This window comes from Macrotis lagotis, chromosome 1 (assembly GCF_037893015.1).
Source record: "Macrotis lagotis isolate mMagLag1 chromosome 1, bilby.v1.9.chrom.fasta, whole genome shotgun sequence".
Taxonomy (NCBI): Eukaryota; Metazoa; Chordata; class Mammalia; order Peramelemorphia; family Peramelidae; genus Macrotis; species Macrotis lagotis.
The window spans coordinates 117,747,504-117,766,790 of record NC_133658.1 but is presented as its reverse complement, the minus strand read 5'-3'; the positions used below and the strand labels follow the sequence as shown (position 1 = coordinate 117,766,790).

The following is a 19,287-nucleotide window of genomic DNA, read 5'->3' as shown; positions in this document are numbered from 1 at the left end:
CGCTTTCAGAATTTAGAACCGGGGCAGCTAGGTGGTGCAGTGGATAGAGCACCGACCCTGGAGTCAGGAGTACCTGAGTTCAAATCCGGCCTCAGACACTTAATAATTACCTAGCTGTGTGGCCTTGGGCAAGCCACTTAATCCCATTGCCTTGCAAAAAAAAAAAAACTAAACTAAAAAAAAGAATTTAGAACCAACTCAGTAACACATTTGGTCAGGATTATTCTTTTAACTATTTGACTTTAAATATGGCATATTTAATTTTGAGAGCCTAGTGTATTAATAACAGGGAGAATGTTAATAGAAGACAAAAAAGTCATTTTGTGTGTGTGTGTGTGTATCATTTTTCTTTCACATTTTACTAGTTTGAACAATTAGGACTCAGTAGCTAGCTACCTATTTAATAAAAGCCTATTGATTGAATAATTCTCTATAGACAGTATACTTGTCACTGTTCAAAGATTAGAAACAAAAAGAAGATTTATTATAATCTAATACCCCTTCTCAGACTGAGATATCAGAGTAGAACTATAGGGCAAAATTATGCAGTTATACCACATTGTGACTAAAGATTAATTTGTAGTATAAATGAAGAAATGTAATAAGATGATGACAGTTCATGTTTATATAGTTGTTTTAGAAAGTATTTTCCTAATCCTATCAGTGAGGTAGTACAAGTGTTGCAACAATTTTAAACCTGAGGGCACTGAAGCACCTAGATTTTCCTACAGTTACCCATCCAATAAACATTGGCACTAGGACTGAAACTCTGACTGGAAACTAGTACTCCACTATGAAAGTAGCAATGTAGCATAATGGATGGAAAGTTGGCCTTGTAGTCAGAGTCCTGAGTTCTGATTTTCTCTTTAACACAGATTACTCAAATCATACAACTTCTTCAGATACAGATGAGCGGTCAGTCTGCAGAAAATGAAGGAATTCCATATTTTGAGTATCTTCAAATGGTTAATATCAGATCCAGACCCCCCAAAATTATTTCAGTGCATATCTCAGGCCAAAGAAGAGCTAACAGTTCTATCACCAAATCTACAGAACTACTTAGCTGATGGAGGCTTAATCTAACATCATTTTATTGTTATTCATACCCAAAACCATGTCAGGAAGTGGCAGAGTTCATATCAGAGGGGCACCGATCAGACTTTTCCCTGGATTATTCCACTGTGGGAATACTGAAAACTTGCAGGTCACCAGCCTACTTTAGTAAGCAGTGTCTCATAAAAATCATTTGAGCACAAATCAGTTAGAATTTCTGAAAAAGTTGAAGCAAGAGTTTAAAGTATTTTCATAAATGAAATGGAAGGACTTGAAGAAGACATTGGAAAAGAAATTAGTTATGTAAGAAAGAATTGGAAAGTGAATTAAACAACTTAGTCCAAGTGATAGAAGAACTTTATCCAATCAACAAATTCCCATGCTAGGATGAAATAGAAGTCAGTGATGTCATGAGACAACAAGAAATACTGAAACAAAGTCAAAAGGCTAGAAAAAAGTAGAAGAAAATTGAAATATTTCATAAGGAGAAACAACTAATCTGGAATTCTGATCAAGGAGAGAGAATTTAAGAATCATTGGATTACTTGAAACTCATGAAAAAAGAAAGTGCTTGGACATCATTTTTTCAAAAAATATATAAAAATATCCAGCTGTCTTCTAACTAGAGGGGCAAAGTAGAAATAGGAAGAATCCATTAGTCATCTCCTTAAATAAAACACCAAATTAAAACTCCCAGGACATATTAACCAATCTTCAGAGTTTCCAATCAAAGGAAAGTCTACAAGACTTCAGATACTGAGGAGCCATAGTCAGGATCATATATAATTTAACAGCTATGACTGTAAAGGAGTTGAGGACTTTAAAATGCAGTTTTCCAGAAGATAAAGGATATGGACTTTTGTTAAGGATAACTTAGGAAAAACTGAGTATAATACTACAGAGGGTGGAAATGGATATTTAATGAAATAAAAAAAACTTACTGATCTTAAAAAAATGGCATTGGATTGAAGTGCAGTTTACTAGTTGAAGTTAAGAAAAACATAAAATGTAAACATGAATGAACAATGATAAAGAACCAAATGTAGATTAATTGCTTACGTTCTAATAGGGGGAGAGGATATATATATCCCATTTGATTTTTCTTTATTAGAAGTCAAAGAAGGAATGTGTAGACTAGGCCTGGGAATGGTTTTGTTAATGTCTTGATGGATCTTAGCTGAAGAATAGAAAGAGTGGGGAGGAAGAATCCATTGGGAGAAGGGAGGGAAAGAAGTTTAGGAGAAGTTATCTCAATTGACACAAAAATAGATATTGATGGAAACATAGAAGAGTGTAGGATGAATCCATGCTTCAACCTCATTTTCATCTGAAATGATTAAATAAAGTAATGATGATGATAGCATTTATGTGACATCAACTGGGCCAGGCACTGTGCTGAGTGCTTACAAATATATTATTTGATTCTCAAAGCAACCCTTGAGGTTAAAACACTTGCAAGGGTTACATAGCTAGCTAATGTAGTCTGAATCCAGACATGATTTCTGTCTTCTGAATTCCAGGCCCTAGCTTCCTTTTAAAAAAAAAGGTGGAATGCTCTGTCACACTCTTACTCTCTCCCCCTAATAGAATTGGGTACTAGTTGAAAGCATAGTATCAGATATTTATAATTTTTAAGTTTGAAAGACACAAACTTCTAAACTTATTTTTATTGTATCATTCTCCTAAATTCCTATCCCATTTTCACATATATCTCATGTATGTACAATTTAAAACACAATGATAATTGTATAATGCAAACCCTGGTTTTTAATTTTTTTAGAACACATTGGTCTCTGTAAGTTTTAGCAAGATTTTTTTTTTTAAGTGGTGTCTGGCCTCTGAGATTGCTGTAGCATTTCCAGTTTTCTTTTTTGCTTTTTTTGTGAACAAGTCTTTGAGAGTTTAATTTATATTTTCATTCACAAGTTGTAAGATGTTAGTTTCCCTTTGCTAATTTCAAAACTATTTTTATGATTTAGAGCTTGTTTGAAGTAAGTGTGATCTTTGCTCACCCTGAAACAGATGAGGATTGCCACTTCCTGTAAGTTGCTCTGTAAACATGATAGTAATCTTTATAATTGTATAACAATGTTCATGTTCTTTAGTGTTTGTGAAGATCAATTTAATGGTTTGTTTCTTTTACCTGCAGTTCTTTAATTTTACTCAAGCATTAAATCAGTGTACATATTAATTTCATAGATAATAATCATAGCTGATCTTCTTAGAAGATATTTTTAGTCACCTACCCTGAGTGTGGGTATTATTTTTATAAAATATAACTTCTAAGGTCCTTTTAAAGTTTAAAGTTATATGGTCTTACCCAATGTTTACAAAGGACCTTTCAAGCTAAACGATTTTCTTATGTCGTTTGCTTAAAAAGGTTCTTACCACCTTCATTTTCCAGAATAGTAAGTCTGAAATTCATAAGGGATAAAGGACTTTATTAGAAGTCATTTCTAGTCCAGTACTATTTCTCTGGGCCCAATACATGCATTGAATTGCCAGACCCTGTACTAAGTGCTGAGGCTAAAAAGAAGACCAAAAGAAAACCCTGTTTTCAAGGAACAGGCGACAAACAACTGTGTGCAAACAAGACATGTACAGGATAAATTGGAAATGATCAACAAAGGGAAGACACTTGTATTAAAAGAGATTGGGAAAGATTTTTTGTAGAAGGAGGGCTTTTAGCATAGACTTGAAGAAACTGTCAGTTTTTTTGTTTTCTAGTTGTTTTCCCTTCTCTCCTTCTCTTCATGACCCCATTTAAGGTTTTCCTGACAGAGATTGTGGAGTGGTTGGCTATTTCCTTTTCCAACTCATTTTACAGATGAGAAAACTGAAGCAATCAGGTGAAGTGACTTGTGCAGGGTCACACGAATTGTTTATCTCTAAAGCCAGATTTGAACTCAGGTGTTCCTACTTCAGGCCCAGCACTCTATCCAATGACTAGCTACATAATCAGCCAACAAATATTTATTAGGCATTTACCAGGTGTTATAATTCACTGGGGATATAAAGAAAGGCAAAAGGCAGTACCTGCTCTCAAGGAGTTTATTCTCTTATGGAAGGAGGAGATGAGGAGGCAGAGAATGTCAGGAATGGGTAACAGTGAAAATGCTTTGAGTTAGAAAATGGAGTGTATTATCTGAAGAACAGCTGGGGACAGTGTCATTGGGTCACAGAGCATTTGGGAGGGATTAAGGTCTTATATATTGTTGTTTGTCCATCATTCTCCAATAGAACCCTGACATCAGGGAGATAATGTCATGACTTGCAAGGAATTTAAGTGAGGTAGGGCTAAGCGAAGTCACCAACCTCACTCTCTACTCGAGTCATCTGGGTCCGATGGCAATATATAGATCAGGTTGGTATTGGAATTGGAAGGGGATTGAGGTATATGAAACTGAGAAGGTGTTGGCAGAAGAGCGAACCTGGCTGAAGGACTTTTATTACCAAACAGAAATTTATGCTTGATCCTGGAAGAGAGAGGGAACCATTGGTGTTTATTCACTTAGGGGTAAGCAGTAACATGATCAGATCTATGCTTTTTAGGGAGTGATATGATTTGGTGGTAGAAAAAAAGAATTAAGGAATAATCTTTGAATATATTTTTGATATATTTGATTAGAAATAATGTTGAACCAGATATTCCTCCTTAGCTGTAAATTACGACTCCAGCTTGTTCTAGTGAAGGAATTGCTACAATTAAGAGCTCAATTAGACACTGAGAGTTGAATATCATTTTTTTAAGTCTTAGCTTTTATTTCATTAAAAAGTGCTCTACAAACATCATTTTTTAATTCTGGTAGGAACTAAAGTTTTTCCTATTTTAGAGATAAACAAACCTGAGACTCAGGGAGATCAAACGATATCTTCATGGCCACCATAGAATAAAAACCCAAGTGAGTATTAAATAGTGCAGGCTTTCCTGATTCCAGTACACCACTCACAGCAACACATTGCCCAGCTCTTTTGTTTTAAGGCCTCTTTTGGTACTAAATTTTTTTTTCCTTGAAAATATTTTTGTTTAAATTAATAGTGAAAAAAAATTCTTTAACCTTGAAGACCCCCCCCCCCAAAAAAAAAAACCACTCAAGAAAGCAGAAAAATAGAGTAGGATGTTTATATTTATGTAACACTGCATCATTTTCAAAGTGCTTTCTCATTCCAAATTTTATTTGAACTTCATAATACCCCAGTGAAGTGATATTAATAGTAACAACTAGCATTTATAAAACACTTTAGGCTTGGAAGATAGGTGGTTTTATGATCTCCATTTTGCAGATAAGGAAATCAAAGCCAAGAAGCTTATTCTGCCCAGGGTCACCCAGCTAGTAACTCTCTGTTGCTTCCTGACTCCAGGGCCAACTGAAGAGCTACTTTTCCACCTAGCTAGGCAAGGAACAAATTTTATCCTCACTTGTGGTGAGAAAATCAGGACTGGAACCCAGATTGTCTAACTGCTAGGGTTCAAGTTTCACTCTGGAACTTTTGTAGTTAGGTGATAGGATAAAAAGAATGTTCTACTGAGAGGCAAGAATATATGAATTCACATCCTGCACAGGTATATGCTACTATGGCTCTGGGCCAATCACTTCACCAATCTCAGCCTCAGTTTCCTCATCTCTAAAACAGGGATAATAAAAGCACTCTTAACTGCTAGTACAGTGCTCTTCTGTTATCTCTGTCATTCCAGTATTTGTTTCCTCCTACTCTCCTTAAGCCAAATTATATAAAATGTACTTATTTTTATTATCTAGAAGTATAATCAATAATGCTTGAAATTTATTTTATTTTATTTTAGGAGCACTTCATGCCCAGACTGTTTCAAGCCAGCCAAAAATAAACAGGTAGAAATTTTTCCTTATTTTTGTTTGAATTATTTTGAGCTGAAGATTCACTAATAATATAGACTATATTATATTTTAAAGGTTGCAAAGCAATTTGTATTAATTATCTCCTCTGGATCTCAAAATAGCCTTTGAAGCAGAGTTCTTCAGATATTATCCTTCTGTTAGAGATGACAAAGTGAAAGTCAGGGAGTTAAAGGGACTTAACCCTGGTTAAGCTGGCATCTCTCATTATCTTGCATATCATTTGTAAATATCTGATCTCAGGGTTTCACTGCTGTAAGCTCAGGTTTGAGTCTCTGCTTTACCCTGAGCAAATTAAGCTTCCTCAGACTGAGTTTCCACATCTTTCAAATGGGAATAACAACACTTGCATCATATTCACGTGAGACAAGTGTGTGTGTGTGAGACTCTAGTGTTTGGAGAATATGCAGTATCTCTCCTTTTGGTATCTCCTTTCCTGATACAAAACATAACTGAAAACTGAGGCCCAAATGACTCTATGCCCTCACTCCAGAGTGGAACTTGAACCACGTTAAAATATAATTGTGAATGAAATATTTTACAAAATAAATATAAATACAAGAAAAGATAATGTTAATAAGTGATTTGCAACGTCAATATGTGCCTCATATTCTTTTTTATATTTGAGTTTGTTGTTGTTTGTCCTTCGTTGGAAGGTGATGCCATGACATGCAAGTGAATTGGATTGGAGTGAGGGGATGCTGTGCTAAATCCCCTCACTTTCTTCTCCTGATCCATCTGGGTCAAGTGGCCAGCTATGGATCAGGAGGACTGAAGATGGCCATGGATGCTGTGGGAAACTTTGGCTTTTTAAAACTAGATCTTTCTCACGTCACTGTTTGAGGCAATGCCCATTCATTCATTAAGGTTAGGAAAGAGAGAGATGAGACTAAGAAGCCAAGAATGACCTCTTCCAAAATAGAAGTAGAAAGGGGAAAAAAATTGTTGAGAGCATAACACTCTCAGGGTATCTCAGTGATTAAGACTTCTAAGAAAGAATAGAAGCAAGGAGTTCTTTTGCATAGTCCAGAAAAAAAGGGATCAGTCTGGGAGAGGAAGACTCTCAGGGTTTTTGACCAGAGCAGAAACACTTGCTCTTTGAATTCATTCTGAACCAATCAGGGCACAAACTCTTGCTAAATGGGCTTAGTCTGAGACCCATTGTTGGACCAATCAAGGAGAGCCAGAGTGATTTGGGGCCTTTAATTCCAAAGAAATCTTTCTAGGCCTTTGGACTGGGCACCCACAAGAAGAAGAAGAAAAATAAAGAACAAAGACAAAGAAAGTTTTACACCATTGCCCTAGAACATGGTCTTTTAAAAAAATGCCCATGCCCCCCGCCCCAATAAAACAACTGATGACCAGCCTTTGAAGATATTAGTTTGTACAAACTTAACTAGGCTTATCCATTGACATATTCCTGTTACTATACTCAAAGCCTTTCTAACTTGTTAGGAAATAATAGAACTTGCATGTCCTAGGAAAGCCCTGCATCGCCTTTATTCTACTCTAAGTCATAAAAGTAGGACTTTCTTAGAGTGTAAATAAAATTTTGAAATATATTTATTTCTATTTCTCATTTTTTAACCTTTGCCTCAAAATAGAAAGTTGTTGAGTATAAACATCCTTATGTTGATGATCCTTTCAGAGTTGTTACCTAATGTTAAAATTAGTTTCATAACTTTAATAAAACTTATTATTTTATAATAATAATAATATTACTTTGGAAATAAAATTTTATTCTAATCCAAAGGTTTCATCATCTAGGAATATCCTGAATCAGTGAATCAGCCACATTTCAAAGTCTTGTATAATGTCCACTTTCCAGAGTTGATCATTTTTTTTTTTTCAAATTCAAAATTAGGTTATTTCACCTAGGGGAAATCCTAACTTCATAGAATTTCATTATGACTTCTCTTGGGGGAAAAAAAAAAGTTTGTATAGACTCATATTAGTAGTTTTTATTATCTTAATGTGTAAGTAAAGTCAATTCACATGAACTTAACTACAGTGAAACATTTATATCAACTTTATATGTATCAGTAACTTATAGTTTTATGACAACTCAGACATTTTTTACATAAATTACTGAAATCCATTATCAATTACTTCCAAGTTCTCTTTGTTGTTTTATTATGAGTCCAACACTGTTTGAACTTTTAATTTAAGAATAATCTAGTTTTAAGATTATAGATTTAGAGCTAAGTAGTATCTTAATCCCTAATCAAGACCAACTGTATATTTTATAACTTAAAATATTGAAGCTTATAGAATGTAAGGGGGAAACATGATTAGATTATAAATTTATCAAATGTTTATTTTATAATTTAAAGAACAATGAATCTATTAAATGTAATATTATATATAATTATAGCTGCTATTTTGTGTTTTTGTAATTTGCTTTGACATAGAAATACTTTATCAAGTAATTTAAGTGCATTTCCAAAAAAAAAATAATAGCCAACCCAGAACAGTTATTTGGCTTGGACTGAAGCTTCCTCTGCTCTCTCATGGGACAGGACAGTGACCCTGGGTTCTTAAAGGTTTTGCCTGCAATGTTCTAACCAGCTAAAAAGACTTTTCATCTAAATCCAGTGACTACAGGATGAGAAGGAAGTTTGGAGAGATTTATCAATTGGAGTATAGTCACTAGTTAGGTTATTTTATTTTCATCTACTAAAATGTGAAATGAAGTGGCTAGGTGGTGTGGTGGATAGAGCACCTGCCCTGGAGTCAGAAGGACCTGAGTTCAAATACGACCTCAGACACTTAATAATTATCTAGCTGTGTGGCCTTGTGCAAGCCACTTAACCCCATTGCCTTGCAACCCCCCCCCCCCCAAAATGAAATGTTTTTTTCAAGGAAAAAAATTATTTTTCCTGAAAATATTCATTAACAAAGTAGAAAAAAGAGGATTAATGAACTAGTATTCAGTTTTAAAAAGTCTAAGTAAAGAAATTCAGAAGAATAAAAAAGAAATAAGAGGATAAATAGAAGAACTAAAAGAAAAATACTTGGATAAATTAGAGAAGAAATCATTATAGTCAAAAATAATAATAGCCTTGGTGTCTGCATAGGACCAACATCTTGACTCCTCCCTCCCTGGATGTGGGATTCTACCCCATGATACCATGCTAGGTGTGATACCCTAGCATGTGAAGGCCTTATATTGCTTGACTTCTGAACTTTTAGGAGCATCTCTAGCCATGCCTTCCCCAATCTCCTTTTATTTATTATCTTCCCAATCAGAATATAAGTTCCTTGAGGGCTATGTTTGCTGAAAAACTAGCTTGAAGCTGATCATTAAGAAAAAAATAAAAAAAAAAGCTAAGGTTGTGGCAGCTGGGCCTTTCACTCACTGGTAAATAGGAGAAGAAATGAAAGCCAGCTCAAATTTCACAGCAGACAGTAATTGCAGCCATTAAATTAAAAGACAGCTGCTCCTTGGAAGGAAAGCTATGGCAATTCTAGATGGCATATAAAAAGCAGAGACATCACCTTGCGGACAAAGGTCCATATCATGAAAACTTTGATTTTTCCTTGTGCCAGGACATTTTGAGAGTTGGACTATAAAGCTGAACATTTCAGAATCAACACTTGGAAGATAGGCTGAACAAGATGTTTAAGAGTCATTTGGACAGACTCTTTGGAAGAAAATACTGCAGCTGAAATTTTGGCCACATAATTAGAAGACAAGACTCATGCTGGGAAAGATTGAAGGCAAAAGGAGGAGACAGCAGAGGATGAGATGTATCATGTCATAGAAACAATGAATCTGAGCTATGGCCCATGGAGTTCATGAAGAGTTGAAATTTACTGTAGGAATGAACAACAAATTTGCATCCTAGGTACTTAGCAGAATTTTCGTGATAAGACAAATAGATCATCTGAAATATCAACAACTAACAAAATTGTGAATGTAGGATTTCAACAAGTTTTTATTTAAACACTGCTTTAATGACTGCACTTTAAGGAACAATATCTGATGGATATAGAGAAGCATAAGAACTTACAGGAAACTGACAGAATGAAGTAGGCAGAACAAGAAAAACAATATATTCAGTGATTGCAGCAGTATAAATTGAAAGAAGAAAACAAATGAAATGGAATACTGCAAGATAGCATAATTATGTTGACTCCAAAGAGGAGATGAGAAGATACTTGACCCTGATTTTTTCCAGAAGTCAGGAGTTATATGTATGGAATACCACATATAATGTCAGATTTTTGTTTGTTTTGATAATGTTGTTTAGTTTTGCTGAACTGTTTTCTCCCTTTTTCTCCTTTATTTTAAAGAATATAAAAACAAAAGATTTAAGTAAATTTTTTAAAGAAAAATGCTAAAAATACTATCAAATGGAGAATACATCTGTATCCAAAGAAAGAATTGTGGAGTTTAAATAAAGACCAAAGACCTTTAATTTATTATTTTTTTAATTTTAGGTTTTGTTTATTTTGTTTTATAATTTTCCCCCCAATCTTGCTTCCCTCCCCCAGCCCCCACAGAAGGCAATTTGTTAGTCCTATGTCATTCCCATAGTATGCATTGATCTAAGTTGAATGTGATAAGAGAGAAATCGTATCCTTAAGGAAAAAAACATGTATAAGATATAACAAAATTACATAAGACAACTTTTTTTTTTATTAAAGGCAATAGTCTTTGGAAAAGACCTTTAATTTAAACAAAAAGGTTATCTTATTTAATTTTGCTATCTCTTATGTTTTATTTTTTCCTTAAGGATATGATTTCTCTCTCTCAACACATTCAGTTTTGATATATAACATTGAAACAATGTTAAGACTATCAGACTGCCCTCTGTGGGGGGGAGGGGGTAGGGAAACAAGTTTTGGGGAAAAGTTGTAAAATTCAAAGAACAATACAAAAGGTATAAAAAAATAAAAATACTATCAAGAGGAAAACAAATTACCAAAATGAAAAAGGTAAATTCACAACTAATAGAGACTTTAGAGGAATTAACAGATATGTGCTATCAAAACTGAAGATTTTAAATTAAGTGATGGATCACCCCAAAAAATACAAACTACTTAGGTTAACAGAATATGAAATAGAGATCTCAAATCTAATTTCAGAAGATGATTAAGTCTTGAACCAGCTACTAAAGAAAAAAATGATTTATAGATTACTAGTGAAAACTTAAATATTTAAAGAACTATTAATAACTATGCTCTATAAAATTATTTTTGATAATTAAGAAAGTACTCTACCAAACTCCTAGAAGTTTAGTCCTGATACTTAAACCAGAGATAAAGCATAGGGAAACTAGACTGATATCTCTGAGTTTTGATGCAAAGATTTCAAGTAAAATATAACAAAATGACCACACTAATATATCCAAGAAATTATTCATAAAATCATAGGTTCAAAACTGAGGGACCTTTGGGTCAGCTAGGTGGCACAGTGGATAGAGCACCAGCCCTGGAGTCAGGAGTACCTGAGTTCAAATCCAGCCTCAGACACTTAATAATTACCTAGCTGTGTGGCCTTGGGCAAGCCATTGCAAAAAACTTAAAAGAAACAACAAAACTGAGGGACCTTAAACATCATGAATACCATGCTCTCTTTCCTCCTATTTTTCAGATTAGGAAACTGAGGCAGAACAGTATTGCTTGATAAAGGTCACTAGTAACTAACTGTCTGAGGATTCAGATCCTGAATCCTCCTAGTTCTCTTGGTTATATTAACTATATCCAAATTAGAGGTACAGGAATGTTTCACCATGAACTGTATTTATTTTTTCTTAATATTAAAAACAAAACCAAAACTTATATAATTTTTATCAAAAAACATTTGATAAAATTTAACAAGCACATGCTAACAGTTCTAAAAATCATGGAGCAGGCAGGACAATTTTTCTACAAGTTTTTTCTCAAAGCAAAAGCTTGCATTATCTACAATGGAGGAACTAAAAGCTTTCCCAGTAAATATAAAGATAAAGTATTAAGGCATTCTATAGGGGGCCGACCTTGGAGTGAGGAGTATCTGAGTTCAACATTTTTTTTTTTTCCTAAAGATTTATAATTTATATAATTTACAAAATAAATCTACAAACTATTTAACATAAGACTCAGCAAAATAATTGTAATAACTTCATTAAGATAACAGTATAAAAAATAAATCCACAGACTATTTAGCATTTTAAATAGTAAGATCAGAAGTCAGAAAAAATATACAAAAAGAGAAATCACATTAAAAAACTATGAAATGCCTATTTTATACTTGGAAGTCTTCTAAGACACAAAAAATACAATTATAAAATGTTCATTAAAGAAATAATGAATGTCAGAAACTTATTAACACAAATATAATTAAAATGATACCATATAATTTAATTTAAGGATCATAGGATTCATAGTTAGAACTAGAAGGAAACTCTGAAGTCAGCCCCCCAGATTGTGAAGAATGAAAAATTTCAGACTAGCATTTCTATACCTCCAATTTTACTCATAATAGTTTGGGACTGCTTAAAGAATTAGAATAATAGATCGTTGGAATAGACTAGATGGGCACAAAACCATGAAACTAAACCAGTATCCAGTAACTTGAAAGATCAAATGAGATAATATTTGTAAAAGTGCCTGGCTCATAGTAATCCCCTAATAAATGCCTATTCCCTTCCCAGAGAGTATAAACTCCCTGTTTGCAAACTATTAGGAAAACCAAAAACAGTTAAGCAAGAAAAAAAAAATCATAGATTTTGACTTACAGCTTACACTATAAAATGCAATAAATTCCAATTGAATGGATAACATAACGAAGAAAAAAACAAAAAACAATCTTTAAAGTAAAGGTCACAAACTAATTATAGACAAATGCAAATCAACTCTGAGATTCACCTCAGTCAGAAAATTTGGCAAAAATGATGAAAGAGAAATAGTCAATGTTAGAGGGGCCATGGGAAAACAGGCTCACCAATAAACTCTTGTTGCAACTGAAATTAGTCTAGCCCTCCTGAAAAGCTATTGGAATTATACAAAGTAACAAAGATTTATACATTTAGACCAAAAAATTACCTGATTAATCATATAAGCTCATTGAGATAAAAAATAGATCAACAATTCTCAGCTGCTGTTTTTTTCTGGTAACAAAAGAATTAGAAACAATGTAGTCTTGGCTAAATAGTGGTAAATGAATGCAATGGAGTTCTATTGCAGTATATGAAACAGGAATTTAGAGAAATGTGACCAGACAACATGAATAGTATAATTATACACACTGATTACAACAACTTAATGTAAAAGAATAATAAAATGAAATTGAATGCTCTATAATTATAATGACCAAGATCCATCCCAGAGAAGGTATATGAAAGAATGCAAGGCTATTATTGCACATGCCCTCAGACCAAGTCAGAGGTTTTGTTCAACTGTTTTCTTTATTTACATTTCATTGGTCTATTATTAGAAGAGTAAGAGAGGAAAATTGAATGTGATATAAAATCAAAAGGCATTTAGAAGAGAACAGGCAACATTTATTACAGCTATTATTTTGTTCAATACAATTGAATTTCTGTTATTTGCTCAGTTTGTCTGTGACTTACTTGCTTGTTCCTTAAAGATGGTGATGGATTTATACTATTGTAGTCTACCTGTAATATATTCACCCTGGTAAAGGAGAACTGTACCAAGAAATCAACTCACCACATATGTCAGGCTAGGGAAAAACCCAAGTTATGGGTACCTCATCAAATTCTTAATTTAAGGTTTATAACTTTTTCACTTAAGGAAAAAGGTATTCCATTTATTTGAGGAGGTAGAAGTTTAGAGATGCATTGTTTGTATACTTTAATATTCATAAATTTGTTAAAATTTTTAGATATTCATCTCTTATGTAGTACAAATTTACATAATTTCTCTGGTCTTTATTTTGCCTCTGTTTTCATTTCTCAGTAATCAGAATCTTCATTTTCCCTTGTAGTCTGTATTCACTAGAATGGCAGTTGGGAAAGCTTTGGACAAAATCAAAGAAGATGATTTCCGCAAGTATGTTTAAGTATAATATCCTAGAGGAAACATAGTCTATTAGAGCTGGAGAGGTCATTTGGTCCAACCTTTCCATTTTCCAAAAGAGAAAATGAAGTTACTTTCCCAAGGTAAATACAGCTAGTTTGTGACAGAGCCAGGGCAATAAGGTCAAAGGCTTAGAGCTAGAAGTCCAGGTCACCCAGCTAGTAAGTATCTTGAGGTAGCATTTGAACTCAGATTTTTCTGATCTGATGCAATCAAAAACTGGGTTATAGCATCAGAATGTTAGATAGATTCCTTAGAAGCCATGTAGTCCAACTACCTTTTTTTTTTTTTTTTTATTAATAAGGAAAATGAGACTCAGGTTAAGTGACTTTACCAGAGTCATAAAACTAAGTTTCTGGGACTTGAAACCCATCTCCTCCCAATTTTAAGTCTGTATTATCAGAATCCCAGGTCTCCTAACTTGCTTTTTTTTTTTCTTTCTTGACATCACAATTGTCCAGCTCTTTAGTAGGGAAAAAACCCCCAGTAGGAGTCACATGATCTTCCTTAATTGCTAAATATGGTTCAATAAAAGTCTTAAAGTATTTTTACTAATTTAAAATACATGGTATTTCATGAATTTTCTGTTAAAATAAAGTGATCTTTCCAGAAAAGATGTTATTTTTAATGAGACTGCAAACAAAAGTAAAGATTTTTCCAATACTGCTTATATTTAAAAGTCTAGGGAAGTTTCTTCTAAATTAATATTTCTATTCCATTTTTAAAACATGATGATACTTCATCCATATAAGCTATAGTTTCCCAGAACCTAAATATTTTTTGATTTAATCAACTTGGGAAAACTACCTGGGAACTCTTTGCTGATATTCAAAATATGAAGCTCTGTGGGGTAAGGGAAGGAGGAAGGAATGAGGATTTATACAGCACCTACTGTGAGCAAAGCATGCTAGCATTTTTATAATCAACATCTCTAAAGATAAGATCTAATTATAGTGATGGTTTTTCTTTTAAATGTATATCTTAGAATGGAAGGTGGAAAGGTTGAATATGGATCTCTTCCAGCTACTTCATACTGTTAACTAGTGTTTTAAATCAGGTTTCTGAGGCTAAAGAGAGGGAAAAGGAAAGAGCAGTCCTCTTCTACTTTCTATGGAAATTGAATTATTTGCATCACTAGGTCTAATTCTTGGATCTCTGAGACTAAGGAGAGGAGGAAAGGAAGAAACTAGAGGCAGAAAACTCTTGCCTCATTTCCTTTCCAATCAAAATATTCTCTGATTTAAACATTAGTTCAAGAGTTAGGTAAAGCAGGGTCTTTGCTCAGCTCACAGAGCAGGTAAAATGATCTTGAGAGTCTCTGCAACTTTACTTTGAGCTCCACTAAGTGAAAAGGAGTTCTATCTTTATAGACCTAGTCTCCTTGGCCCCCACATGATGTTCATGCAACTTCAAAACATATCTGACGTAGACTGTGTTCTGATTGATCTTGATTGTATAATTGAGCCGACTTTTCTTAAATTAGTCGTCAAGTCAGTTTTTTCTTTTGTTCTTTATTTTTCAGGAAGTTTCCTTGTCCTCCAAATTCACCAAAGGCATTTTGCTCTGCTGTTGAAATTGAATGTGCTCATGGTGCAGTCTTTGTAGCTGGTGAATATTTGCTATAAAATATATTTACATTAAGTTTCTGTCATTTCCAGAAAATAGAATTGCTTCTTGAGTCCAGATTCTGAATAGCTTTTTAAGTCATTTTTAATGAGAATTAGAAGTGATAGTATAATTGAACTTTTAAAAGATAAACTTATATTCTGTACTCTTTTCAAACAAAGTAATTTTGGTTAATTTTCTTAAGTGACATGAAGCATAAAAATTGCACTAGAGTAGTGACCAATTGAAAGTCTAACATTGGACACTTCATACAAACAATGAAAAACCACACAGGAGAAAAAATGCAGGAGAGAGTTAGAAGTGAAAGACGTTTTTCTCATATTTTGTTAAATCTAGAATGGCAAGTAGATTCAACTTTATTCAGATATATTTTCTGGTACATTGATTATACCCTAAAGTCCAGGAGAATAAAAAATGTTATCACCAAAAAAAAATCTCATTAGGCTTTTTTGTCCTTTTTGGTCAAGAAAATTGCTTTCATCTGATAACAGGTCTTAGGATGGAAATATTCCCTACTTTAAACCTAGTTTTGAAGTGATAATTTGATCCTTCTCTTTTTGCTTACTCATCTAGGTATGCTATTTGCTTTTGTTTTTTAAATTAAGACCAACCAAAAATTCCTACATTCTTTATTAGGAATTTCTGTATTGCCATCTTGCCATGTACTGATGATGGTACTGATCAAGGCATAGGGCAGGTGATTGCTTTTATGGACTGGAGGTTGTTAAGTTGTCCCTCATTCCATCCATGCAGCAGAGATTTATAGTTCAGACAAGACATTGTGCTGTGAGGCTTTGACAAACAGTATCTTACCCTCAAGCAGCTTTAGTATAATTGGAGCAATGAGACTAAAGAAATGAAACTTCTTTGGAAATCTCCCTATTTCTCCCTGTGTGGTTACCTTGGACTCTGGATCTTGGGTGAGCTATTTAAAGAGCTTTTGAACCCAAGAAAATTGTGATGAGTCCTCTTCTTTAGGAAGACTACTTAATGTTTTTGTAGAGTCATTGTTCAGTTGTGTTTGATTCTCTGGGACCCCATTTAGACTTTTCTTGGCAAAAATACTGGTTATCCAGGGGTTATACTGATGGAAAGTGTCTGAGGCCATATATGAACTCGGGAAAGGGAGTCTTCCTGACTCCAGGCCAGCACTCTACCAACAGCATCACCTAGTTTTAGGTTGGTTGTATTGTAGAGAACTTAGACCAAGGCAATAGATTATGGTTCCTCCCCCCCAAAAAATTGTCTTTGAATCTTCTTTAAAACTACTAAAACATAGTAGGTGCCTAATAAATATAAATTTTGTAGTCATTCCATTATTTTTATAAAAAATTCAACTTAGGGTGGGTAGGTAGCGCAGTGGATAGAGCACCGGCCCTGGAATCAGGAGGACCTGAGTTCAAATCTGGCCTCAGACACTTAATAATTACCTAGCTGTGTGGCCTTGGGCAAGCCACTCAACCCCATTTGCCTTGCAAAAACCTAAAAAAAAAAAATTCAACTTGTTTTTGTTTGATAGGAAGATATAATAAATACTCCAGAAATTTACCACAAACTCCCTGGATAATTGATGGAGAAAGAAAACTGGAATCCTCAGTGGAAGAATTGATTTCCAATCAGCTATTGACAGTATTCAAAGCTGAGGGTGAGTATTCTAATTTTCCTAATCTGAACTGCATTTACATAAATTAAAATTATGAGTGATACTACTTTTGTAGACTTAGGACGTGGTTTCAAGTCTTAATAGGTTTCTTAGCCCCTCTGAACCTCAGTTTATTTATCCGAAGTTCCTTCCAGTAGATGAATACTTTGATTCTATGATCCATGTATTGGATACTGACCTTCGGGATCTGGGCATCTCATCTAATTATGGACACAAGCTGTCTTGTGGGAATTTGGAAAAATTATAATCTTTTAAGTGAATTCAATAAGTCTTGACTTTGAGCACTCTCTTCTTTGTCTTCAATATGGAAGGAGTTAAAATTAGCCCCCATTTCTAATTTGAAGCAATATTTTGTTTCATTTTTAAAATGACCTATAGAAGGACTATAGGACTGTACTTCAGTACAAATGCTTCTTATAGAGCTGGTTCAGATATAATAACTGGCAAAGCTCTAACTCTAAACATAGAAAATTCCCCCATGCTTTATAGATTTCTGGAATGAAAAGGAAGAGGTTAACAATCTGTAATTACAGTGTCTTAGAAGAACAGATCCTATCAGATTTACTTTTTTTTTACTCTAATTAGAACTGTTATTAGATCAAAAAGTCAAAATGTCAAATACTGCATATTAATAAGTATTGGATAAGAAAAAAATGGATATGGAAGGGGAATGATATGGAAGGAAATTCCATCTCACCATCTGATGTTTTAATTTTTAGAGAAGCAATGTGTGGATCATCTGGGTTCCTTTACTGACCACTAACTCCTAGGGTATGGTCCCTTTGAATCTTGAAGATTTGGATTATTGGATATTCCAGATCCTCTCTGGTATCTGAGAAAAGGGGCTTTAGGGACCTTAGAGTCCTTTGTCTTAGGGTCTCCTAGCCTCATCTAGTAATAGCTTTCAACTTCTAATTGCTAGGGCTTCCAGCATCTCTGTCCTCCCAGGGCTTTTGGTTCTTTCTTGGGATTTTTAGAAGGAACTCTGAACTTTAGCTGTCTCCAGACACAAAACCTTGTGGGTCATTTGTCATTCTACCCTGTGTCTGGTCATCTTAAAGACACAAAACCTTGTGGGTCATTTGTCATTCTACCCTGTGTCTGGTCATCTTAATTAAAAGTTTCATATAATTCCCTGCACTGGTGTTGGTTTTGCTGGCAGGTGCCTCCCTCCCCCCTCTCTCTTGTTGTCCCAGAGCTTCTGGCTGGTTTTTATGCAGTTCTGGAGTGAAAGATGTCAACTGGAGTTGTTATTTAAATTCCTTGCTCATTTTCTACCGTTGCTCACAGTTGTTTCAATCTGTGGTATTTCAGTTTTTTGCCGAAGTAGTATGTGGGAATGGGAGGCCCACCTCCTGTCTAAGCATCTGTTTTGATTAGGAATCCCCTCTTTTCCCAGTGATCTTTTAATTGACAAATCTGTTGGTCTTTTCTCACTTTTCATATTTGTTGGCCTCTCTGCATTCAATACTATTGAATGCCTTTCTTTCTGGATACTTTTTCCTCTCTAGTTCTTTATGACACTCTCTTGGTTCTCTTATCTCTCTGACCTCTGCTACACACCCTCCTCATGCCACCCTCACTGACTGAGTCCTGTCACAGACTCCATCCTGAACTTACCTCTTTTCTATCTATACTTTCACTGGATAACTTAATCAGCTCCCATAGATTCAGTTATAATTTATAAGTGATTGTCTCCCAATTCTATACCTCAAAAACTAATCTTTCTGGATTCCATTTCCACATCACTTCTACCTATGAGATGTTTCAAACTAGAAATCTCAGAGTTATCTTAAAGTTAACCTATACAAAAAGGAACTTGTTTTCTTTCCCCAAAAAATCTGCTTCTCTTCTCCTTCTTAAGTTTTACAAGTCTGGTCATGGAATTAATCATACTTTAGTTCTTCTTCAGGTTCACAACCTTTTTGTCGTGCTTGACTCTTCACTCTCCCTGCTCCTTCATCATCTGGGCCTTTCTCCACCACATCTTTCTCATCTTCTCTCCTCTTCTCCTGTCTCTCCCTACTCCCAGTCTATTCTTTA

The 19,287-nt window shown here is 34.3% G+C and overlaps 1 protein-coding gene across 4 annotated transcripts in view; it reads left to right on the top strand.

Moving 5' to 3' along the window:
• PUS10 (pseudouridine synthase 10) overlaps positions 1–19,287 on the top strand; it is a 107,934-nt gene that overhangs the window by 51,885 nt on the left and 36,762 nt on the right. For 3 of the 4 annotated variants that reach the window (XM_074206771.1, XM_074206756.1, XM_074206747.1), the window contains 5 exons: positions 3,033–3,094; positions 5,858–5,903; positions 13,864–13,928; positions 15,478–15,563; positions 17,101–17,226. In XM_074206771.1, the coding sequence (XP_074062872.1) occupies positions 3,033–3,094; positions 5,858–5,903; positions 13,864–13,928; positions 15,478–15,563; positions 17,101–17,226 (385 nt within the window). The remainder of the gene's footprint in view (positions 1–3,032; positions 3,095–5,857; positions 5,904–13,863; positions 13,929–15,477; positions 15,564–17,100; positions 17,227–19,287) is intronic. The other variant, XM_074206763.1, reaches the window with a different exon arrangement.